This window comes from Rousettus aegyptiacus, unplaced genomic scaffold (genome assembly GCF_014176215.1).
Source record: "Rousettus aegyptiacus isolate mRouAeg1 unplaced genomic scaffold, mRouAeg1.p scaffold_m13_p_12, whole genome shotgun sequence".
In the NCBI taxonomy this organism is placed as follows: Eukaryota; Metazoa; Chordata; class Mammalia; order Chiroptera; family Pteropodidae; genus Rousettus; species Rousettus aegyptiacus.
Genome location: NW_023416287.1, coordinates 13526871 through 13552874, shown reverse-complemented (window position 1 = coordinate 13552874; position 26004 = coordinate 13526871). Strand labels below are relative to the sequence as shown.

The following is a 26004-nucleotide window of genomic DNA, read 5'->3' as shown; positions in this document are numbered from 1 at the left end:
CAAAAGCAGTGGTGGCTCCCAGAAGCTAAACCTTCTATTTCTACCAGAGCCAGAGGCCTGCACAAATCATGCCTTAACGGCAACATCTGTTGCACTGACTCCTTATATATCCTTGGGGGAAAAAAAGCAGGAAATCAGTACCAGGCAGTAAATTAGTAACAGAGATTTGCTGTGATGAGCACATGAGAAAATCACGGCACGTCTACAACATGGCAGCAGAGCAGACCATGACTGGGGGCTGCGGGTTGTGGGCAGACAGCAGTTCCCTCTCGCTCCAACAGAGCCTCCATCAGCCCCTAACTCCAGAGGTGACTGGAGAGACACACCGGACAAATCTCAGGGACTGAAAGACTGAGGGAAAAAACCCAAAAATAAACAGGCAAAGCCAATACCCACCCAAAGATGAGTAGATTCTTCTCCACCCGGAAGCACTCGGCTCGGAGGTAGCGCCTGGTTTTGTCATTGAGGCGCCTGGACCTTGTGGGCCTTTCGTCAGAGTCACTGTCTAACTCTGAAAACTCCATGAGCTCGTCCTCCTCAAAGGAGTTGTAGTGTTTGGTCTGCTTTCTCACACGAGGCCGGTCGATCACCAGGCTTTCCTAGAAGCAGAGAGGACTGCTGGAGAGAAAGCCCTGCTTCTCTCTATCTCCATCGCGACGCACGAGCGTATCCTGCTGACGTGCCTCAGGACACATTTGGGAAAGAACCACCCTGGTCTCATCCTTCAGCAGGAAGGCTGTGTGTCCATCACAGGCACAGGGAGAGTCTCTGGGACTCGCTGAAGCTGACATGTTCCCCCGCCCCCAGTGCTATCCGTCACCACCTGCTGTCCCTGCAGTTCTAACGGGGATGGGCAGGCGAGCCCCCCCCCCCATGCCCAGAGTGACGGTCTGCTCGTGGCTAGACAGAGGGAGCGGTGTGCCGCGGCTGCTCTGCCCAGCACGCAGAGGCCGCCTGCGCTCTGGAGACAGGACGGGTCAGAGAACTGCATCTGCTCAGCAACTTTCTGAAGACACATGTATTCCTGCTGTTTCATTTTCCGCCTTCCACTGGCACTGACGACTAACCTTTTATCTTTCACCGGAAACGTAATTCCTGGCTCCGGAACCTCACTTATTCCGGTGGCTCCCGTGGCCACCACCACTGCTTCTTCTCTAGTCTCCATCGTTTCATGCTTCTCACTCCTTCCTCCTGCTCCTCCTCCCAAAGCTAGGATAAATAGCTCTCTCTGTAGCCCAGGTGAATTTCTAGCGCCATCCCTGCTTCAATCACCTCACTTCCCACCTTGGAACGCTCCAACTGCTTACTGTCTACAGGGCGAGAGCTTTTTCTTCCCCCTTTTGCCCACTGTCCTACATATAGAGCAACTTCTCGATTGTGACATTGTAAAACATAAGTTTTACAGACTCTTCCTATTTGGAGAAGAGGTTGGATTAGGAAACCTCTGGCGATCCTACAGAACAAGAGCTAAGGCTAGGGGTGCTGGTTACTGAATAAGCTAGAGGTAAGCAGGGACTGCCTCCGGGGTTTGTTTAATCCTCACCGGAGAAGACAGGTAATAAGTGATGTATGCTCATCCTAAAGTGAGGCAACAGGGTCAGAGATGGAGAGAAGGGAAATGGACATTTACGGAGTGCCTCACAAAGGGCTAGGCAGTTAGATTCACAATTGTTATCTCCAACTCTGTAAAGTGGCCATCACTTTTGTCACGTGACTTTTATCACTTGTCTCAGTTGAGGTCAAGTACCTTGCCTAAAGGTATACAGCTAGTCAGGGGCAGAGCCGGTATTCACACTCTGGTCTTATTCTAAGACCATTCTCTTTCTCATGTACAGAAATGGGAAGATTCAAGATACTGAAAGAATGGAAGTGAAGCCAACGACCTTTTCCCATCATGCTTTTTCACTCTTCCCAGTATTCATCAGAGGTGAAGTTTCTTTCATAGGAAGTGTTTTAACAGTAAAATAGTCACATGCCAACGATGGGATACTGGCTTGGCTCAGAGGGGTGAACTTGACCTACCTTTGTGTGATTTCCCAGGTGCCCATGAGACTATATGTCTCTTTAGGACATTTTTATACTCCAACAGTCGACATTTATCAAGCTCTGTCTATATGCTAGGCGTGTTTTAAGTGCATTATTGCATTTAGCATTGCATTTAAGAATTAAGCCTCAAGAGTAAATAACGACTTGAGCTGAGTGAGAATTTATGATCCTGTAAGACATTAGTGAAATGTTCAATGGAATTAAAATATTCTTAATGCTGTACCTTTTCATTCTTTGCTTCGGTGTCCAGTTCAGCTATTTTAGCCCATTTTTGCCAAAAATTCGGGTCATCTAAGGAAATATCTGTTCTGTTTCCTGAAGCCACAAAGCTTGCCTGTGAGGAAGACAGGAGTCAATAAACTGTGCTCGAGCACAGCACAAAAAAATCACACCTGTGTTATTTTAGTTGTATCAGACACACAAATAAAGCCTCCAAAATGAATGTGAAAATCTCAAAGCTATTCTTTTTAAAATTTTATTTTGAAGACTGGGTGAGGAAATTACAGTTTTAACCTCCAGGATCATTTGTTGGAACCTAAATGTGGAAGCAGGAAGACAACCCTGGACGACAATGGCAATGTGTTACTGGATGTCTAGGTCCCCGTGAAAGGGTTAATTCTTGAAATTCCCCTAGATGTGACTTTTCTTTCAGTTCACCAGTAATCAAATGTCTGCTACATGAAAGGCACTGGGCTGGGCAGTATGAAGTGTACAGAGGTAACCAACATCTATAAAGCACCAAATGTCCTACTGAAAATTTTCTGGATAGTCACCAAACAGGAGATCTTACCAGGCAGGTCACAAAGCTCACAGAGCCTGTGGTCAGGGACATCTGAGAGTGATCTGATAAGTGGTCCAATGAGCTAAATTCAGTGACCCGAAGGGCAGAGGAAAGAAGCACCTAGACTAGAAGCTGGGAACCTTGAGTAAAATCTCTTTTCTCATGAAATGAATGAGACATTTGCTTGAGTCTGAAGAATGGAGTGTTCACGGGACCACTGATCAAGGAGTGCTCTACAAGGGAATCCAGGCGACTGCTCAAGCAAGTTTCAGAGCAGTCTTTGCCAATAGCGAATAGTGTAAACTGCAGACTGAGGTGTCTACCCTGCTCGGAGAAGATCAGCTCCCCAAGGCTGGGACTGCTGTTCTCTTTCTACAGCTTCTGACTCGTTAGTGACACCTCCTCTAAGAACCTGTATCTTTAGAGTGTCACAGAGAATAAATGTGCAGCCAATCTCAACGGTTCGCATTTAGAGAAATAGAAGTCTGGCTAATGAGGGCTGAAAAATGAACAATTTTCTTCTCACTGCCTCCCAACACGGACCCTGGAGAGGAGGCGCTATACCTTGGCAAAAGTGGAGCCCTTCCCTTCAGACTGGATGGTGATGGTGTGAGTCCTCCTCTGCAGAATCTGGTCTATGTCCTCTTCGCAGAACTTGGAGCCTTCGTCTTCCTCATCCATTAAGGCTCCATAAGCACCTTTCCGGAGCAAGTCCTCAACCTCCATTTTCGAAAGCTGCTGTACCTGGACAGGTCACCAAAAGCTACTCATAAAGTGGAAAATGCAGATGAGAAAAACAGCCTCAAACCTGGTCTTCATGGTTCAGCACACAGTTCCTCCACCAACTCAACACGGCAGAAGGATAAAGACATGGGCAATAAGATTTAGAAAATGAAAATCCAAATAAAGACACTCAAGAGAACTACAGGGAGGGCAGGCAGACAGTCCTCTATAGGAGCTCTGGAATAAAACCCAGCACATGACCCAATGGCCCTAGCATTCTTCGGAACGTTGGTTATTATCAAATGTCACAAGCCATTAGAACTATGCACCATTGAAGAGGATATATTTAATGTTTATTTTATATTTTAGGTCGAGTCTGTATCTTTAAAAACCTCCAGATGTACCGAACGAGCTAAAGAATAATGATTTCTTCATTATTAAATAAATACATTTAGTATTGGAAATGACGTCATTTCTTAACTAAAGAAAGGATCCTGTGCCAAGTGTGATCTTCTCAATTGCTTGTTGAAAACAGGAAATGGGAGTTCAAAACACCCTTTCCTGGTTCTAATTAAGAATCTGGTTCTCTTTATATCAATCACAAAAGGGAATTCCATGACTCGCAGCACTGGTAACTTGAAGTATTATACTTAGCAACATATGCATAGCTAAGAGAATAAAGAACATCTGGACTAAAGACAACTCATTTAGAAGGTTTTAATTCCCAACCTTTGATGCCCTGAGCCCAGAGATTAAGAAGATATTCTGCTTTGTTTGCCTAAACTTTAATACAATTTAAGAATCCTAGCTGCACTTTTATCCTCCCTACGGGGGGGAAATGATATAGTAACTGTCATATTTCAAGCTGCTAATCTAGTCATTCTTATAACTCACTGACTATCATGCATTGAACATTTTTAATATGCCAAGTACTGTCAGGGGCCTTGGGGGATAAAGATAACATCGGTTCCATTATACCCTTAGGGAGCTCAAAGCCTGGAGGAGTATGAGATTAAAGCATGCGAACAATAGGTAATTTAGGGTTAGGAGTGTTAAGATCTACTGACTTCTAGTGGGCACTGTTAGAAACTGTTTACTGAAATGTTATTGCATGTTGCCTGACATCCTACCTTATAACTGCGTCTACAGGTTTCCTTTATCCATCCACGAAATGCAGAGACCTGCCCCTGAATTATTCTCTACTATAGGGAATTGCACAACAAAGTTCTGTGGCATGACTCAATTTAGTAAAGTAAATCTTAAAACAGCTGTGGGAAGGAGCAACCCAGAGAGGCCCCAGCAGTGTGGCAAACGCTCAGGGCTCCAGGGCAGGGCTGTGATACTCACTCCATTGGTGCTGCCCTTGCGGTTGATGTCCTGGAGAACAGCCTTGTCCAGACCCAGCTTCAGGCTGGCCTTGTCAAACATCTCCCGCTCATAGGAGTTCCGAGTGATGAGGCGATACACCTTCACTGCTTTACTTTGGCCTATCCGGTGACATCGGGCCTGAGCCTGGGAAGGAAGGAGGGTCATATACATCATGTCACCAGATACAATGGCAGCAGCCCAAGGAATAGGGAAATGCTTAAATTTCATGTGGTGTGAGGGGCCAGGTATCACGGTTATGAGTCATGGGACTGATTTAGGAACAGAATTCACCTGAAGGCCCCTCATTCCATTGCCCATGATTTACTTTGTGACCACCAGGTGCAGGGATAAAGAAATCAGAAGACCATGGCCTACTACCCTCTCTAGCCTGTGATCTCAGCGAAGGTACTCCTTCCCAGGCCACTGTCCTGCTCTGCTGGGAAATAACTCAGAGCTGGCAGCACCACTTTTTAATCTTTCCGTTTTACTATGGAATATTTCGCACACAGAGCAAAGTAGAGAAAAGTATAACAGCCTCTTTACGGACAACCCTGTTTCATCTCTATCATGACTCTACCCTCCAAGATTATTATGAAGCAAACCATGGGAACCACAATGTTTCATCCTTACATAGTTCATCATGTATTTCTAAAGACTCTTGTAAAACATATTATTGTTGCCATACTTCAAAAAATGAACACTTAATACAATCTAGTCAGTGTTTCAATTTTCCTGCTTATCTCATATATATTTTCTAAAGTTCGCTTGTTTGGATCGAGATCCAAACAAGGCCCACTCATTGACTGACATGCCTCAGGTCTCTTTTAAGCTATAGATACTCCCTGACTTTGAGCTCTCTTTTGTCAAACGCGATCTATTTTTTGGAAGAGACCAGATAGCTGTCCTACAGTTCCTCACAGTCTGCATTTGGGCACCTGTATTCTGGCTGTGTCACTGAATAGGTCTCTCTGTTCCCTCTATTTCCTCCACTAGGAATTACATTTTGAGACTTACTCAGGCTAAGATTTCATTTTTGGCAAGCGTTTCATAGGTGGTATTGAATTTCCATCAAGAGGTGCATGATGTCTGGCTGTCTTTCTTTTGAATTGATAATCATTGCCTAGATTGATTATTTCATTAGGGGTTACAATTCCCCTCACCAATTTTTTTTGGTTACCCTGCTGTACACTTTATATAAAAGAGACAAGCTAAAATGTTTAATCCTTTCTATTTAATGAGTTTCCAAAATAACACCCTCTAAAAGTGACCTATGAAGATTTTTATTATCAGATTTTTAAGGAACATAATGAAATTACACATTTAAATATGTTTTATTGCATTACTCTTATTATTCTTATTGCTGTTCAAATATGGCCTGTGAGAATCTCTTCAAGTAGGCTCCTGAGTTCTTTTGACATGATCTATACAAATATGGAAAGGAGGCAAACGAGAATAAACTCTGGTGTTAGAATGGATCTGGAGGTATCCTTTGAGCTCACAGTCAGAGGTTGTGTGTGTGTGTGTGTGTGTGTCTGTGCGTGCATGCATATACATACATACACATACAGATAAAGGAACAGATATGGTAATGTCTGTATTTAAGTTCTTATGTTACATCAAAGACCAGTAGCCTCTGACAGCTCCCCTGCTTTCTGGTATAACATGTTTCGTGCTCCTATTGTATGTTTCCTGCCCAAACCTGGATTCAGCCTTTTTTTCCCAAGGAGACCTAGTTCCTCCGGGAACCAATAATTAGAGACAACAATCTAGATGTCCTGGGGATGCTCACTGCCACTAGTCTGGTCCCTGTGTCTGGGCCCATTCAGTGGGCGAAACTAGAAGTGTTTGTGTTTGTACAGTAGATAGAACCATATGCACAGGTAACATAAAACATGTCATGAGATCATATCGATATTTAAAATTCAAATTTAGGACTATGAGATTTAACCACATTTCTGTATTTCTTTTTAACCATGTATAAAAGCTCAGTTTTCAACCACAACAATATCATTACTCATGTGACTTATCCCGTAATATATGTAAAGTCTTGGAAAAATAGTACCATTATATCTCCCCAAAATATAATTACTGAAAACCATGTAAGCTTTTTGTTTTCTCCTGCTCAGGGTTATATCTCAGTAAATATATTCAGTCAAATTATAGTATTTTAAACACACACTTACAGGTGGGTTTCTTTTTCATGGTGGTTAAGATTAGCAATTTCGAAACTACTTTCTGTGTAATCTAGGATTGAGCAAATACGTACATATACTGAGGATAATGAGTCAGTGTTTCAACTATTAGAAAAGAAAGTTACAAATATGGAAAGAAGAAAAACTAGAATAACTCTGTGGTGTTAGAATGGATTTGGGGGTATCAGGATTAACTCATGATTAGGTGTGTGCATGCATGTATGCGAAATGCATAAATACAGACATAGAAGTAGACATGGATGTGTGTATTCCTGTTAGTTTATGTACATGCACGTTTATATACAGACATATACATGTGAATACATGTTATTATGTATGTGTATATTTATATTGTGTGTATATGTATTCTAGCTATGTTCACTGAGAGAGTCTAGAACCAATGGCATCCCAGTGGCAAAGAATAAAACTAACTCTCAGATCTTGGTTTCTAAACACCATTCTCCATAAGACAGAACCAAGGCATGTTGGAAAAATGGTTAATTCCAAGGCTGGGGTAGACAAGGTATAGGATGAGCCTGAAACATATTACTGTGCCAGGATGTAAGGAAGTACTCAAGGATGATGGAGACAGATCAAAATAACACTTGAAACTTGAGGAGGCTTCCACTGGCTAAGTCTAGGACTATTCGAACAACAAAATAAATATAGTGACAGACTATCACCCACTGAATAAAAAAAGAACCCATGAGTACATACTGACATAAATAAACGAATGGAAGAAAAGAGAAAATTCTTCCTTATAGTATAATGTAACCAAAAAATGTAGGGTGACAGAAAAATCGCCACTTTGTAACCATCACAGTGATGAATGATTCAGGCAAAAATAATCAATGGAAACTAAAATTAGTGGGTGAAACTCTGACGAGGAACAGGATATTTACATAGTCTCTAAGTATCTCTCCAAAATTGTTTATTAATGTCAAAGGGAAAATATCAACTTTTAGTGGAGAAATCTGGCAGATACAACTAAGAGACAGAAGTCTGTATTACCCAACAGACATCATGTTCCTCTTGACGTGATATTACTAAACCTGAATCCCATCCCGAGGAGATACAAACAGAAACTGAGGGACGATCTAGAAAACAACTGGTCCGACTCTTCAAGTACATCAAGTCGTGAAAGAAAAAGAAAGATAGAGGAACTGATCCAGATTAAAGGAGACTAAAAAGATATGAGAACTTTAGGTAATGGGTGATCCTGGATTGGATCTTAGACTAGGGAATAATAGCTATAAGGATGTTGAAAGAAATGATTAAATTTGAATACAGACCTTGGATCGGAGATAGTATTCTCATTTCCTGAATCCGAGGACTAAACTGTGGGTATATAAGAGAATGTCCTCGCACTTAAGAAATACACACTAAAAAACTTAAGGAGCAACTCACTCTGAAATGGTTCAGAGAAAAACTGGTATGTGTATGTATATGTATGCACTCAAAAGAGACAACGGAGTTTAGAAAGAGCAAAAATTATAAATGGGGCAAAATGTAAACAGTTCATGAATCTGGATAATGATTATGTATATACAGGATTTGCAAACTGAAATTATATCAAAATGACAATGTAAAAACTATTAAATATAGACTTGAAGTAATTTTGCTCTTGGGATTCTGCTGTCCACTTGATATACAGCTGGATTCAACTACTTCATTCTGCTTTAGAGATTTAGGAATTAATTTTTCCCTTTATTAATTTAACCACAATGAAGGGTGTGGAAAAGAAAAAAATTAAAACCAGAACCTGTGGAAAATGATATTGTGATTTTTAAGTCTAATGACCAAAAAAACACTATCGCCCTACATTATGTGCTGATAAATGTACTTTTTACATAATATGGGTTAGCAATTCTGAAACAATTTACATGTATACTAGGACTGAACAAATGAGTAAATATACTGTGTTATGACAATGAGATCCAGGTGTCTCACAGCCACGGGAAGGAGTTACAAATAGGAAGAAGGGAAAGCTAGAATGAATTCTGTGTTGTTGGACTGAAAGCAGAAATTTCACTATGGATAGATAGATACAGAATAAATATAGATGTGTAGTATGAGTGTGTGTGCATGTACACACACACACTTCCTAGCTCTGTCTGCTCAGAGCCTAGAAGCAATATATTCCAGCAGCAATGGGTATACCTACCAGCCAAATCTTAGTTTCTAAATGCCATTCTTGAATAAAAGGAATCAAAGATCCTTGGAGAAAGTCAATTCCATGGCTATGGCAAGAAAAATGGAACATGAACCTGATCTGGTGGTGCTAAAGTATAAGAAAATACTCAAAAATTGATGAGAGCATGTCGAAAGAACACAGAGCCAACCGAAAGGACCTCCAAATGTCCAAATCAGAAGAGCAAAATGAGACTAATGAATTATAACCCATAAAATAAAAATAAATATCTGAATCCACGCTAATATAAATAAATAAATGGGGCACAAAGGTCAATTATTCTTTACAGCACAATTCCACTTAATAATGGTAGAAGAAATGACTAAAACAGAAAATAACCATTAGCCAAACAGCATATTACTGAAAGCAAGAACCACTGATGGATGCTAAAATTAATAGGCAAAAGTATAATGAGAAATAGGATATTATCAGTCTCAAAATATCTCTTCCCAAGACGCTGATTAATTTTAAATGTAAAAATAGTTACTTTACAGTGGAGAAACTTAGCAGACACCACCTCAACCAAGTAACTAAGGCTAACATCGTAAGTGATGAGACGTAGTGACCTCGCGTACCCTGACAGGATGCACTGTAAAGGTCATAACATCACTTCTAAGATATTCTTGCCTGAAACGCATAACTTCAAAATCTGATCATGAGAAAACATCAAGCGAACACAAATTGAGAGACATTCTACAGAACGGCTGGGGAGTGCCCTTCAAAAGTGTCAAGGTCATGAAAGATGAGACAAGAGCTGTTACAATTTAGGGTAGGCTAAGGAGTCATGACCTCTAAAGGAAAGAGGAGATCCTAGATTGGATCCTGGACTGGAAAAAGAACATTTGTAGGAAAATGAAAAAACATGAATAAAGTCCATAGACTACTGTATTAATGATAATTTCCTGGTTTCAATACTTATAATATGGTTATATAAAATATTAACATTCAGGTAGGCTGGGTGAAGGGTCCTAGAACTCAGCACTTTTTTACAACATTTTTAAAGTCTGAAATGATTTCAGAATAAAATGTTTTTAAAAATTAATTTTGTTTCACAATGCTATAAAATACTGAGGATGGTTCCGAAGTCAAACATACAATAAGGCATACTTGGAAAAATGGGTTTCTACCCCTTTCCACTTCTGTCCTGTTCCCTCACTCCTCCTATGGGCAGACATTTAAAAATACAGTTTTTTTTATCATTCCATGGTGGAGCTGGGAGAGGAAGAGATAGGCAGGTAAGTGCAAGCATACTACACAAACTTTTTCCACCTTATTTTTGTTTCTCACCCAACATTATATTCAGGAGATGACGCCACAGCAATCTACAAAAATAGTTCTCATTCTTTAATCAAAGGTGAATGTACTATGGTTTAGTCAATCAATCTTCTATTGCTGGACCACTAAGTTGTTTAGTCTTTGGCTATTACAATTAGTTTCTGTTATCTTTAGTGGTAGCAAATCTTTACTATTAGAAGATTTGATGGATAAGGGTCAAGGTAAGTAATATGGTTTATGGAATGTATAAGCAGTAACGATATGTGGTCATAAATACTGACACTGATTTTCTTTTTTTGACTTATCTAGTGTTGAGAAAAAATTAAAAGGGAATTTCTTCCTCACTTCCAGAACCCTGACTCTTCCAAAAGGCAGCAACATGTCCAACTGTGTCGAGACTCCCAGGGATGGAGAGGTCATACACTTCTGGATGAGATGCAGCGGGAGTCTACTGGGGATATCTGGAAAAGTTCTGCTCTCCTGAGAAAAGCATCACGCCTTCCTTCCTAATTATTGTTGCCAGGGGCTTGAGGGATATCTATCTTGGAACCAAGAGGCTGTGAACCACCCTCACTGAGGATGGTGGAGCAGAAAGACAGAAGGAAGCTGGGACTCTGGCAACACTATGAAGCCGCCTCACTCATCCTGGACTACCCATCTCTGGACTTACTGTTAACTGAGAAAAACCAAATCTCTGTTCTGGGGGCCACTGTCATAAGCAGCTAAATGATAAGAGGAGATAAACGCACACTCTGCCAAGATGACTTACCTGAAAGATAACAAGATGAGTCCAATTTGAGAGACTCGTCATTTTACAGTCAAATCTTAAACAGTTAATCATACATTCCTTATTTTCCTAATCAGAACTCACACACAAAAATGTGGCAGAGGGAGAAACATTCAGAACTAGGGCAGCAAATGAGATGAAGTCCAAACAAGATACATCGGAGTAAAGGTGTAAACACAGAACCTCCGGAGTAGGCCACAAACAAGGGCCAGCGGTGCCGCCCCACTCCTCCGCCCCGCCCTGGGAAAATCGAAGAGCTCTAACGTTCTCCTGCAAGACTTTCATGCTCACGGTTTGTTCTTAATTTTTTAATGCACTGAGGAGAATAAAGGCCTACGGGAAACAAGTACTGAGTTCGGGGGAAAAAAAAAACAAAAACAGAAACCAACAACAAAAACAAAACAGGTACAGATCCCAGAGACTTCAATGGGAAGAAAGGGAGAGTGGTTTAGTTGCCCAAACAGTGAAAGATTTCAAATTGATTCTGGTCTCCAATTTAAAATTGTCACTTTCAAGTCTAGAACTTGGCAAAACCTATACCACGTCTTTACGATCATGTGAGAATTAAACAGCTGGTACGAAGAACCAAGCATAGTGCCGATCACCTCTCTTGACCCTTATACTACTTTTTCAAATCATTAGCTCTATTTAAAAATGTGGTTTCTTTAACAATTTAAAGTCCTACTTGTTCCTTGAAAATCTGCATAATCAGAGAGGTTAAAAAATTGCTGAGCTCCCACCTGAACCCAACCACTTTTAGCATGCTAGTACAGCTTCTATGCCTAAGTATTTTATTTCGGCCCCGGCAATTTTACATTTCTCCTAGACCTCTAAAAGTCTGTATCCGGGGGTCACCTACTCATGCAGAAGAAGAAATAGGGGCCCCTCTACGCCATAGTGATCAGGGGGCATCGGGAAGCAGCCCTCCTTTTGAAGTCCTGTGTTTGGAATCTGAAATTTCCACCTCCAGATTTATCCCCTGGGAAAAGGTATCATCCCTTCTTAAATGTAAACATCTCTGGGAAATAGAAATGCGCCTATCACACTCTATTTCTACTCTGCGATTCAGTTTAATTACCTCAGACCAAAGTCTATGTACTTTTGTTGCCCCAGGCCTGGCCTGGTGCCTAAGGCTCAATAAGTGTGTCAGCCAGTCAGTCAGAGCTGACTGAGAACAGGAAGGAGAGAGGGGTTGAGAGCATGGGAAAAGAAAAAGAATGCTTTTGGTCAGCAGAGAAAAGGAACAGGGAGTGAGAAAGAAAGGACATTGAAAAGAGGCAGGAGAGTCCTCCAAAGAACTCTGATTCGCTTTCCTGTGGGACTGATACTGGACGGTAAGCGCCTGTCCCAACTGCCTCAGGGGTGGCTCCCTATGCTCCTTCCCACTCTAGGTGGTCACACTTTTCATTCCCTCTGTCTGACACATTCTTCCTTCTGACCTCATAACTTAAGATCCTTCTCCACCATTCAGGTCTCTGCTCAGATGTCACATTCTTGAAGATTTCTTAGACCTCTCTAATTCAGGTACTCAACCCCCCATCAATCTTATCCTCTTATTCTGTTTCATTTCTTTGTAAGAAATACTGCTATCTGTACCTCTCATTTAATTTTCTTTGTTTACTGAACACAGTGCCACACAATCTGTTTTACAATGACTCCTTGCCCCGCTCCCCCAGTTTTAGCCAATTGTCACCAATTTAATAATTTGAAGAACTGGCTTTTCAACTAGTAGACTGCTTTCTTCAAATAAAGTGTTATTTGGAAACTCATTAAATAAAAAAGACAAAGCAGAATGACTCTGTGTGAGGTGGCGGCTAGGGAAGCAGCCCAGACACTACTCATCAGCTTGGCTCCCACTTCCTGCCTCCATTCCCTGTGGTACCTGCTAGGTACCCCTTCAAGTTTTGTTAAACAGCAGACTTCAAACTTCTTTTACCAATCACCTGTAAGAATAGGCACCCACTATTCTCACATTCTGAGTATTAGTAAATATCCCAAGATACAATATACACTTAGGATGAAGTGCATTGTTAATGATAATGGATGTAAATCTATATTCCAAATGGTCTTCTTGACAAGTTAGAATCGTTTTGGCTGAGTTACTGTCCAATCTGGTTAGAATGTCATCGTTTTTACTTTCAAACAGGGTTGATGAAGAAATCTGAACCAGGAGTGTTAGCTCTACCATTTTCTTGTTTGTTTATGCTCGCTTTTTAAACATATTAACTCCAATCTCTGCAATAATCTTTTAAAGCCACCAATATTTAGTTTGGTTAAAACTAGAAAAATATAATCTGCAAATCCACTTAACTAGGCATACGTAAATTAAGGAGAGAGTAAATGAACTAGCGAGGACGCCTCTGTCGCCCCAGCCACCCCTGTGGGTTATCTTGCTAACTGTACGTGACATATGACCATTTAACAAACAAGCTGAGTGCAAATGCCAGACTCACGCTATATATGACGAACCAGAGGATTAGTCAAACTTAGTAACTCTCCTTGTCTGATGACGATGATGACAACCCGGTAGTTCTATATTTGGAGGCTCCCACTGTAAAATGCCATTTGATTTAAAGTAAAAGTAAAGAAGCACTCTCTGATTAGTGAGTAGGATCGATATTTACTTTTCATTCAGTTGTACAACCTGACGGAGGCCCTATGCCTGCCATCTGGCTCACACCATAGCGTGGAGCATGTCAGGTGACACTCCATAGCCAAGCCAGGCCCTGTCATGATGTTCTTGGATTCAGGGGCAGCTAAGGAAACAGCAATCATCCTAATGGTTACCTGCAAGTCATTTTGTGGGTTCCAGTCTGAATCAAATATGATGCAGGTATCGGCAGCTGTGAGATTGATCCCCAGGCCTCCCGCTCTGGTGCACAGAAGAAAGACAAAGCGGTCTGAGTCTGGCTTACAGAACCGGTCGATGGCTGCCTGGCGCAGGTTTCCCCGTACTCGCCCATCAATTCGCTCATAGGTGTATCTGAGGGGACCCAAACGAACGAAAGCCCAGGCGTTAATCATGACTTCAACGGAGGACAGCAAACAACGCAGGAAGCTGTTGACTGATGGCCTTAAAACCATCACTTCTAACTTTGGACCTCGAATGTCAGTAGTCTAGAAAAATTCTCCCCCCACTCTACATATGCAGCAGGGCAGACACCTAAAACTACATTGCAAAATGTCCCCTCCCCTCAAAACAAACAAAACCCAAACCAAAACAAAAAACCAACCACAAACTAAAGAGGACTAGAAAAATTGTAAACATAAAAAATATCAATCCCCCAGTGCCCAAGCAACCTATCCTCAAGTTATTTCCCATATTTTACTTGCACTGAATCTAATTATAAGGCCAGGAAAAGCAAATAAGTCTCCACCGTTTACTTTCAGTAGTGCTCACAGCAAGGACTCAGGGTTCGAATCAGTCTCGAGATGCTTTCTGGTAAACTGAAAATTGAAAGACTATACCGACGGGCAGTCGTTTTATGTCTGGGCTGGTCATTCCTAGTCTAACAGGTCCTCAAAGCTTTAGAGGTGCACAGCAAAACCTCCAAGTTTATAGCTGAAACCAAGGTCTTCTGGGTAGTTTATTGCCAAGCAAAGTGGGGATAAATCACAGGAAATGTTTTTGTGCTGCGTCGAGGGGGGCTGGGGTGGCTAAAGAATATTTAAAGGAAAATAAAGTAAGGAAGTAAAGCTGAATATCTTTAAGAAGGCATATATCTGTGTAGAAAGTTAAGAAACAAAGGTAGAAAGCATGGTGGAGGAGAGTGGAAAAGGAAAGAAGAGAAGAAATGAATCTGTTATGGGAGCATACTCCTATTCTTCCATCCAATTAGAAAACACGGAAGGTGCTTTTATGATGGAGATCAGGTAATTAACACAGAATTAAAATATTGCAGCAATCTGGACAGCTGCTGAGTCTTATTCTTATTTACCCCCTGACAACAAATGAATTAACAAGGGGATATTAATATTACCCTGGGCCTGCCTGACCAACAAGCAAGAACTGTTTGGTAAAGTGGGAGTAATAGGAAACTTGTAAGAAAAAGATCAAGTCATCTTAGACCGGACAACAGCCAAGAACACAATTCTAAAGAAAATCTTATCAGTAGCCCAGAATTTGGGCAATGGGATCTCTATGAAAGTTCAGATAAGTAATTGCTAGGAGAATAAGAATGAATAGTTTAGGGGTAGATGACTGTGTGGGGATGGCTCTAGGAAACTAAATTTGGCAATATAATCCTGACTCCTTGAGGAAGAGGAAAATCTATGTAAAGAAACCACTCTAGGAAATACACACAGGTAAGGAAACGAGGCCAACTCAGACTCATAAGGGACACGTAACACGGAACCAAGTCTGAAAATACTGTCTGCCTTTTATGAAGCTGCAGTGCATTCACACCTGGAACTCTGGAACTACAGATAAAACCTGATGTAATGAACTTAAGAATAATACATGAGACGACAGCGGCAAATCAAACAAGTGGCGATGACGGGACTGTCGTGAAGGCAGACTAAGAAGATCTTGTGTCCTAAGAGAAAAGCTAAGGGTTATGTTCTGCATTCTGCGAAACTATGAAGCAATTAGATATAATTGTTATTATTACTAAATAACAGCCACGGCAACAATGTTAGCAACAATATTAGGTGCCAAGCTCTGTGCCAGGCACTGTGATATATGCTTTATATGCATCATCACATTTAACCCTCATGATAATCCTATGAGGTAGTTTTACTTTTATCATCCCATTTTATCCTTGAGGAAACTTCAAACAAAAATAAAAAACAAAAACAAAACCCAAAAACCCCACACAAGCAAAATAACTTGCTCAGCCACCTAACTGGTAAGTGAGTTGAACTCAGATCCATCTGACTTAAAGTCCATTCTCTTAATTAACCAGTTTACTCCATGGCCTTCATATTGTACCCTATGTTTCAATGAAGTAGAAAAGAAAGATTTCCCTAAGAACTTAAAAGAGAAAGTTAAAGATAAATAAGAGACACTTAGGAAACATAACTCTAGTGGAAGGTCAAAGCAGAAGCTAGATATCAAAATGATTTTGATAAATCAATGTGCCAAGCATCTGTACTGGGTCCTCATGGAAGTTTGGGCATGTATGTGATAACAGTGCAAGAATCACAGGACTTGGAGTAAGAAGACAGGGTTGAGATTCAATTAAACAATAGCTGCTACCACACCATCATCACACAGGTGAACGATTATTTTACAAAGGTATGGGCACAGAGGACTCGATGTTCTCTGGCAAGACACCCCCAGCCATCAGAGATGAGCTAGATGCCCATGGCTTTGAGTGAGACGGGGAATCAGCACAGCCTTAGGAGGAGGAGAAATCAATGAATAGTAATGATATAGCTTGGCCATCACCCATGGAAAAAAAATTTTCATAAAATTAGACTGTATTTTGCCAGCTATGAGGTAACAATGGTTTTAGAAATTGTGAAGGATGACTGGAACATTAATTCTCATTTCCATTACTTGTTCAGTTTTGAGGACGTGCTCTCAAAGAATACGAAACTAAACTATAAACCCGATTATTTGAGTTCTTTTAAATTGTTTCGCACCTCCCTCACCTCTATGTCCTCACCCTTGTATGAGAGCATGGAATGAAATTAAACAGGAACAAAACCGAACTGACAGCTGGAGAGGCAATGAGGCTCAAGAACAAAGAAAATCTTGAGGACTAATAAGTCTGAATGAAGAAATCAGACATCATAAAATTTTCCACGCCAAACATCAGTGCGGCAATTAACCCTCAACTATATTTTGGACAAAATCCCTAGGAGTTGATGGGGCTCGTCACACTGTAATTCTGAGTCACTGTCAAACATCAATGAGAAGCAGGTGGTTCTGGAAAACCTCTGTGTGCTTTGCTTGGGGGGAGGGAGTGGCGGAGTGACATGTTTTTGGCATAACAGGAAATGTTGTTCTCGGAAGGACTAAAGAAAAATGAACAACTTTCTCGTCTCCCAGCAATCACCAGCTGGAAGACATAAAGAGTGAAAAAACTTCCCATTCACAATAGCCATAAACATAAAATGCATGGGATTAAACTCAGTAAGAAATATGAAGGACTTGGCAATGTGACACTCGGGGCCATGCTGGTTTGTCCGCCATCTCCCTAACACCTACGGAGGTCCTAGCACAAGGCTGGCACTTTATAAAAACATTTACTGAATCAGCAGTGTATATAAAAGACCTGAATAAGTGCAGCAAATATCAGGTTCTTCGGTTTTGAAAAGATGTCAATCCTACCCTACTAAATGTGTAAAAGCCAATCAAAATCCCAACAAATGGATAGATGTATATATAAATACTTATACACACACATAATTTTTTTTTATAGTGGGGGACTGAAATAGTCAGGGATAGATTAAAATATAATAATTCTGAAGGTCATTTGCAATAATATATGAGTGAAAAAATAGAACTAGATCAGAAGAATTAGAAAGGTTAGAGATACACCCAGTATATATAATATCTCATTATATTTAATAAAGTGTTTTAGATGAATGGGGGAAAAGATGAACTATTTAACAAATAGAAAATTAGACGTATCTGGAAATAAACTAAATTAGATGCCCATTATATACTATTTACCAAAATTACAGGATTGAAGATTGAAATGTAAAAAAAAAAAAGAAAGAAAAATCAGTTAAAGAGTATGAATCAAGATGCACATTTAATTCTTTTATCTTCCAAACTTCTAATAAAATGATAGTAAAAAGGACTTTTTCAAATGCATAATAATGCCCCATAAAAATTCTGGAAGCTAGCGAGTCAGCCAAGTGGTATTTAATTTGAAGAAAGCAGAATCCTAGGCAAGAAATAACCTAATTCGATACTACGGAATACAGAAAGGAATCAGGCATTGGTGGCAACAGGTACCCCTGAAAACAGAGATGCAAATAATCCAAAAACCAGGGGAACTAAAAACTAGCATCAGCCTACAGATTGCCCACCCCAGCCTTGAGAAGGTAAAATAGTAGACCTGTACCCATCTCTACGCTAGGAGATAACCAATCACAACGAAAGATAGAAAGAAGTACTATACCTTAAAATGGTATAGTACCTCCTTACTTCTCTCTACCTCCCCTTCCCCACAATCAGCTCCTGGTACAATCAAGTTCCCATCTTCCAGGCCTGAGAGAGAGAGAGAGAGAAACACCCAAAAATACTGACACTGTAGGTTCCCCAATGAAAGAGTCCAGCAAGATGACTAGTGTTCACATATGGTGAGTGAAGCCCAGAGCCAACAAGCCTAGTTCACAAACATAGAGCTTCCAATCAGCCAAACAGTGCCCACCATCTGATGCCTAAGACCAGAAGCTGCAGGAAAGCCTCTGATTTGCAACACAGGCTCTGCTTTTGACATGGAGGGACAAGGTCCTAACACACCAACCCTCAGGAAATAATCACCACAAAATCAGGACAACATACAAAACACAAATGAACAGGAAAATCTCGCTGTGGGCACTGGACAGTTAGGGTAAGCAGATGGATTTGGATAAGAACAGAAACCTGTGGTTTGGCCAGAGGGGAAGCCACAGTAATTACAGCAGCAGAGGTGCAAGTCAGCTACAAAGTTGGTAAGAAGCCACTGTCTTTCTAACCAGAGGCACAAGGGGAAAGAATGGGGGCAACCAGGACTATCAGAAGGTGAGAGGGGATCTCCGGAAAGTAGAAAGACAAAGAGGTATGCCCCAGCCTCTGGGTATAAACTACCTAAGTCTCTGGATGACCTCTGACTCACACATGCTTGGAGCCGACTAGAAGTAGTCTGAGCTAAAATTGGAGCTGCTACCTATCAGAGATATTGCCAGAATTTGTATTTTCAGTCTCACCTAGCTAGATGCCTCCAAATAAAACCCATCAACATCTCCTGGCAATAAACAGGATCTTGAATCTCCAAAACAAAATCTATAATGTTGAAGGAAAAACTCAAAAATAAGGAACATATGAATAAATAGGAAGAATGTGACCCACTCTCAAGGGAAAAAAAGCAAACAATAGATGCCGAATTCAAAATGTTATGATTATCAAACAAGAACTTTACAATGGCTATATAATTATGCTCAATGAAGTAAAGGAATGCATGCAATGAATGAGAAGAGCAAATCACAACACTGAAACGTCAAACTAAGAATCAAATGGAAATCGCAGAATTAAAATATAATCTTAAAATAAATAAAGCATTAGATAGCTGTAATAAGCATGATGGAAATGAGAGAAAAAAGTCAGAAAACCTTAAGACGGAGAAATTAAAAAGAGAAAGGACTGGAAAAAAAAAATTAAAAACAGAGCCTAAGGACCTCTATGATAATATTGAAAGGTCAAAAATAGAGGTAATTGGAACCTTAAAAGAAACAAGAGAATGGGGCAAGAGGAAAAAAGAAATTGACGAAATACTGACCAAAATCCTCCCACATTTGATGATACATATTTACATATTCAAGAAGCCCAGTGAACTTTGTACAGGATGAATTCCACCCATTACAGTCAAACTGCTAAAAAATCAAAAGAAAAATCTCACTAGACTGAGTGAAAACAACACATCACATGTAGAAGAATAGCGACTTAAAGACAAAAAAATTTCCTATCAGAAACCATGGGGGCCAGAACACAGTTGAATAACACTTTAAAGTGCTAAGAAAAAAATGAAAGCCAACTCAGAATTCTAATATGAAAGAAAGACAGAGATATAAACAAAAAGAAAATTATGACTTGGAGAAAACAGACATTGCAGGAAGATTAAAAAAAAAAATTCTATCATGATTAATTTCAGAAAGACAAGAGAACACATTGCACTAGTGAAATAACCAGTTGAATGCTTTAAAAATTGAAAAATTAGAGAAAAAATGTTCTAGGAAATTAAAAATATAATTATACAAAGAAAACCTAGGGTTAAAGTTGGAAGATGATGTTAAGGGAGTTCTCTCAGAATATACAGCAGAATATAATGAGATGGAGAGTAAAGAGAAAATCAGGTGATCAATCCAGAAGATCTGACGTACAAATAACAGGAGTTCTACAAATATAAAACAAAACAAAACAAAACAAAATAATGAAAGATAAAATTCAAGAAAATTCCCCAGAGCTGAAAGAACTTAGACTTCATATGGGAAAAAACTACTCAGTATTCAATTCAATGGCTCTGAGAAGATGAAACTGATGCGCCTGAACACAAGAGATTCGGACAACCAGGGTCAATTCTGGAGCTGAACTGTATCTAATACATAGGAAAATAAGCAATTAAACAGATAGGTAATTTTAGCTTCAGGGAAAATAACCATCGTGCAATAAAGAAATAGTGAACAGGATACTACATGACTAAGCTATAATTTAGCTTTTACATAAGTTCTAATAAACACTGAATAAAAATCTAACCCAAAGTATTACATGGCATACTGGGAAGATGGGAAGACAGGAAGTTGTATGAGTGGTGTTTGAGGGGCAGTGAAAGAAGACAAATACTCACTTCCACAGTGAGAACAGATAAAATTTAAAACTTAAAAAAATCGAGACATTTTAATTACTAACATTTTTTACATATAGCTATAAATAGCAAAAGAAATAGCCTAAAAGTGCAAAGTAACTGGTTCTGGAGGTGGGAAAACTTGAGAGGGAGGGGGGAATAAATTAGGAAATGCAGGTTTTCATAAATCTAATAGAATAATTTGGCTCTTTAAGTTATGTGCATTTATAACTTTAATAAAGATAAAAACCAAATTAAAAAGAGAAAAGTAATGATGATATTAAGCCCAGAAGAAGCTGTTAGATGCTACTGGGGTAAAGAAAGCATAAAAGAAAATTCTTCAGAATATTTATCATGATTGCAATGGCTGAGAGGTGGGGAAGCTTTTTAAAGCATATTTAAGCACTTAAAATTATTTAAAGCTGTTTTAAGACAGAGATTTAACTATTATAACATAAACGAAAACCCAGACCTAATACTAAAAGTCAAAAACAACACTGGGGAAGTATTTGTACCATATTCTTAAGTAAATAATTTTTATAAACTAATAAAAAAGGCCAAGAGCAACAGAAAATGGAGAAAGAACATGAATAAACAATTCACAAAAAAAACTATAAGTAGCTATTATATATTAAAAAATATTTACCATCATCAATAATCAGAAATACAAACTAAAGAGAGAGACTGTAACTTAAATATTTTTCTAAAGGATGTTTTGGAAATATTTACCAAATGCTTCTAAAAATGTACATCAGAATTTATCCTAGGGAAATAACTGGGAACATTCATGAAGAATGCAAAAGGATATTCAGAGTTCCTTAAATACTGAAAAATTGAAAACAACTTATAAAACAGAATATCATGCAGGTCATCAAAATTATGTGGCAGAAAAATAATTAAAGAAAAATTTCAAAATGTATTACATAAAAATATGAGTTACAAGGGAGAATGTAGAATATGCAAACAAATAAACAATGACTCTAAATATATGTATGCGGAAAGAAAAAAAAAAAGACTAAAAACACAAATGCCCAAGTGTGAATGGGGGCTTTGAGCAGGTGGTAGTGTTGTATGTGCCCATATTTTCAAGAGATACTACAGTACTTAAGTAGTTTGAAAACAAAATGATCAATAAATAAGGAAAAACAATATAAAGGGCACTAAATAGACACCTATACTTAGCAAAAGTGTGTTTGTTACAATGTTACTCATTTTGAGATAGTATACTCCTAAGAAGCAAGTGTTCTGGTAATGGGTTCCTAATCTATACTGAATTTATAAAATATGAAACTGCTTTACCAGTTTTGATTTATTCATTACGACTGCCTCAAAGAAAAAATTATAAAAGTCTTAAGACTTCTAAAAACCTCCACTATAGGGCTCAAAGAAATTATTTTATTGTCTAATCCAATTTCAGAGACTTATTTATATAACATTAAATGTCAACATATCCCATAGTTAAACTTGTCATTCAATACTCTTTAAGTTATATGTTATAAGGGCAAAGAGAATCTTCAAGGACAAGAATATTTAAGACAACTGAGATTCTCTATGATTTTACTTTAAGAAAACAAAGCAATGCCTAGGCTAATAGTTTCTATGATCTTGAAAATTCTTTTACCAATAAGAGTAAATTTTTAAAAGTCCATTTATCATTTTCAGATCATTAATGTATCCCAATGACCAGAAATATAATGTACAGTGCATAATGTAACAAATGTAGTACCCACAAAGAATCCAAATAACCCACATTACACTGTAGACTGTTTACCTGCATGAATAATAAAATTTACTCATCAAGGTTCAAGAAAGTATAGGAGTATGGACAGGATAATAAATTGGGATGCCACAGACTAGTGTCTCATAAACAAGGGTATCATAAACACCCTTAGAAGGTTTGCTGAAAAAGGTCAAAATATATTCCCAAATTATTTCTCTGTGAGCTATCAGATTATGCTCTTAGCAACTGATACATAGTTATGCTCCCCAGGATGTATTTGTCTCATCATCATTATGAGGCCAAAAAAAAAAAAGAAAGAAAGCAAATAACATAATTTTCTTAACCTTCTCCAATGCTATTTGAATTGTTTTTTTCCAACTAAGGAGAACATAATAAACATGTAAAATTTCTTTCTTAAACAAGTCAATGATTCTCATTACATTATAGGCTATGAAATTCACTCTAGAGAGTTAAACTTGGGTATACTCGGTCATAAGCTTTAACTCTGAATTTTAGTAAATCTTTAAGAGGAGATGCCTCTTCTCCATTTCCGAATGCTTTGTTATCAAAGCATAACTTCTGAATGCATCAAAAAGGTATCGCAGAAAAGGCTCTGCTGCAGCATCTGACGCACAGCTTTGACACACAACTCACCTCCTCTGGATGAGATAATCTTCCAGGATATCGAGACAGCGCACCATCTGGGAGAAGATGAGCACTTTGTGGCCACCTGCAATCAGCTTAGGGAGCAGTTTATCAATCAGCACCAGCTTCCCTGCTGCATGAATCATCGCTTGCAGCTGAAAGTCGGGGGCGTCAGAGCTGTGGGTTTTTCGGAAATCTTCCAGAATTTTCTCCTCTGCCCCTAAAAAGAAATGGAACAGAACTATTTCTTGAACAAACCGTAAGGATAAAAGCAGCTCTCGGCTTTACAGATCCTCAGAGAAATAAAGTGAATTCTTAGGTTCTGGACCAACAGTCCAGTAAGGCAATGCCATGTGCGCAACCTTTGTCTGTGCCGTCAAGCAGAGGGCTCTGGAGTGTGGCAGGTGCAGAGAACACGGGTACTTTGCTCTCCTGGGAAGTCTCACCAAGTAGAAAATGGATCTAAGATATCAAGCTGACTCATGCAAGTAAACAAATCTTCTCAGAAAGTTGACGGAAAGATGTATGTATCTTTTAATGCTATAAAAACTAGCTATTAGCACATCCAAGCAACATTTTGATTTCAAATTTTATCAAAAAGTTTTATAGTAAATAAAGCTTCCCACGTATTCTCTAATTAATATAGGTGGCTGTTCATTTATCTGCAGAGAGTTTTAATCTCACTGCATCACGATCATTTATTCAACCAGGTAATACATTCCCCTATCCCAAAGTGGAAAGCATGGGCTGAACTGCAAGTGGACGAAAGACAGCAGATTGATGAGCTCACAGCCCATCTTCTGACAGGCAGAAAGCGGGCAGAGGTAGGCTCGAAATGTGGCTCTCTGTGCTCACTAGGTAGACTGCTTAGATAGATCTAGCAACCTCTCTGAACCTCAGTTCAATACTCTGTAGAAAGGTGAGAATACATACATCCTAGCACTTAATGGGAATTCAATAGGTAAGATGGCTGGTTATCAGTAGCTTGTGGCAGAGGCCCACCCCAGGCCCGAGTTGCTCCCTGCTTCCTCCATTTACCATTGATCAGGTAGGGATGGTTACAGCACTTTCTCAGCTCCATCATGGTGTTGATGAGGTTGGGCATGTTGTGCTGATTTGCCCCCTTGGTCAGGAAGGAAAAGTTCTTCTCCAGGATGGCACGGTAGTACTTTTTCTGGATATTAGTCAGCTCTACTTCAATGATCGTCTCTTGTTTGGGAGCAAGGTTCTTTTCCACATCATCTTTCAGCCGCCGAAGCATCATTGGTTTCAGGATAGACTGCAGTTTCTTCACCTGTCCAAGGAAATCCTGATTTAATGATTACTGAGGTACTCCATCCTTCACCACAATCTCTTGAGCACAGTACTGTGGGAGGAGACTAAATGAAAGCTCATGACTGATTCCTAAACACTGAAAGGAGAAAAGCGATTTGGTTCTAATTCACAAGTAATTACTGAGAAACTATGTGGCAACCTTATAAGATGTGAAAAAAGACACAGAAGACATTACCTATTCTCTAAAATAAAGAAAACAAACCTCTCTCACATGCACACAGTGCAGTAACTACCTGGACTATTTAAGCCCTATCAGGAGGTACAAGTGACATACAAAGGGAAAACTTAGATGCTGAGCAAAGAAAGAACTCCAAGCAATCTGGAACGGGAGAAATGGATGGAGGCGGCCGAAAGGTACAAACTTCCAGTTATAGAATAAGTTAAGTTCTGGGGACGTAACATACAGCATGGTGATGACAGTTAACAATGCTGTATTAGATATTTGCAAGTTGCTGAGAGATCTTAAAAGTTCGCATCACTAGGAAAAAAATTTGTACCTCTGTGTGGTGATGGATGTTAACTAAATTAGATCTACCGAGGCTATCAATTCATAATATATAGTCGTTAAATCATAACGTACATCGGAAACTAATATATACCAATTATATCTCATCTTAAAAAAGTAGAGGCGATCTGGAAACAGATTCTTCCTACATCTTGTAAATAACAGCAGCAGCAAACACGTCTGGGGCAGCGGCACGCAGAAAGCTAATGCCGTGAGGTGATGCCTCCCATTTCATCACGGAGGCTGTCGCATCAGGGGCACTTGGAGCCTGACAGTATTTTCTGCTAAGATGTGTCTGTTCTTCTAACAGCCCAGGCCTGGACAACAGATCTCTCTCGACTCACTTGCCTGCACTGACAAGGTGATTGCTCCCTCTCCCGAGAGGACAATGACAGAGGAGGGATTCGAAGTCAAGGCACTTGAGTTAACCCTGAGCTAAAACACGATACCAGTAAGATTAATCCTGGTGGGAAAATAAAGGAAACTGCAAGGGCAAAGATTAAGTCAGAAGGCACAATTCCAAAATTTTTAAACAGGTAGACTCTGATAAATAAGTTGTGTACTGGGCCGATGCTTCCTGGAGAAATATGGCTTGGAAGAGTCACTTACTGCAGCAGATTTTAAACAATGATGAATACACTTTACTTTGAAAGCAGATGCTTCCTAGAACTTTGATTTACTGTGATTTAAAATATAGACATTTGATGCCATTTTTGTGGTTTTCTCCTAAGTAACCCCAATATTAAATCTAATCCATTTATGAGGCTTTTATTTTACCAACCATGGTATTTAGGAATCTCATCCCCAAAATGGATAAGGAAATACTATTTAGGAACCCAAAGAGAAAAGACACAGTTAGATAATTATTAAAGACAGGCACAAATGCCAATCTGCCACATACTGGGTTCAGCTTTTGCCCTTCGCTCGGTTTATACCTTG

At 39.5% G+C, this 26004-nt stretch overlaps 1 protein-coding gene across 6 annotated transcripts in view; it reads right to left on the bottom strand.

Moving 5' to 3' along the window:
* Positions 1–26004, bottom strand: part of CHD6 (chromodomain helicase DNA binding protein 6) — a 167138-nt gene that overhangs the window by 46612 nt on the left and 94522 nt on the right. For all 6 annotated transcript variants that reach the window (XM_016137564.2, XM_016137565.2, XM_036229398.1 and 3 more), the window contains 7 exons: positions 24264–24519; positions 23235–23445; positions 14151–14346; positions 4898–5062; positions 3392–3571; positions 2270–2380; positions 397–599 (listed from right to left, as the gene is read on the bottom strand). In XM_016137564.2, coding sequence (XP_015993050.2) covers positions 397–599; positions 2270–2380; positions 3392–3571; positions 4898–5062; positions 14151–14346; positions 23235–23445; positions 24264–24519 — 1322 coding nt within the window. The remainder of the gene's footprint in view (positions 1–396; positions 600–2269; positions 2381–3391; positions 3572–4897; positions 5063–14150; positions 14347–23234; positions 23446–24263; positions 24520–26004) is intronic.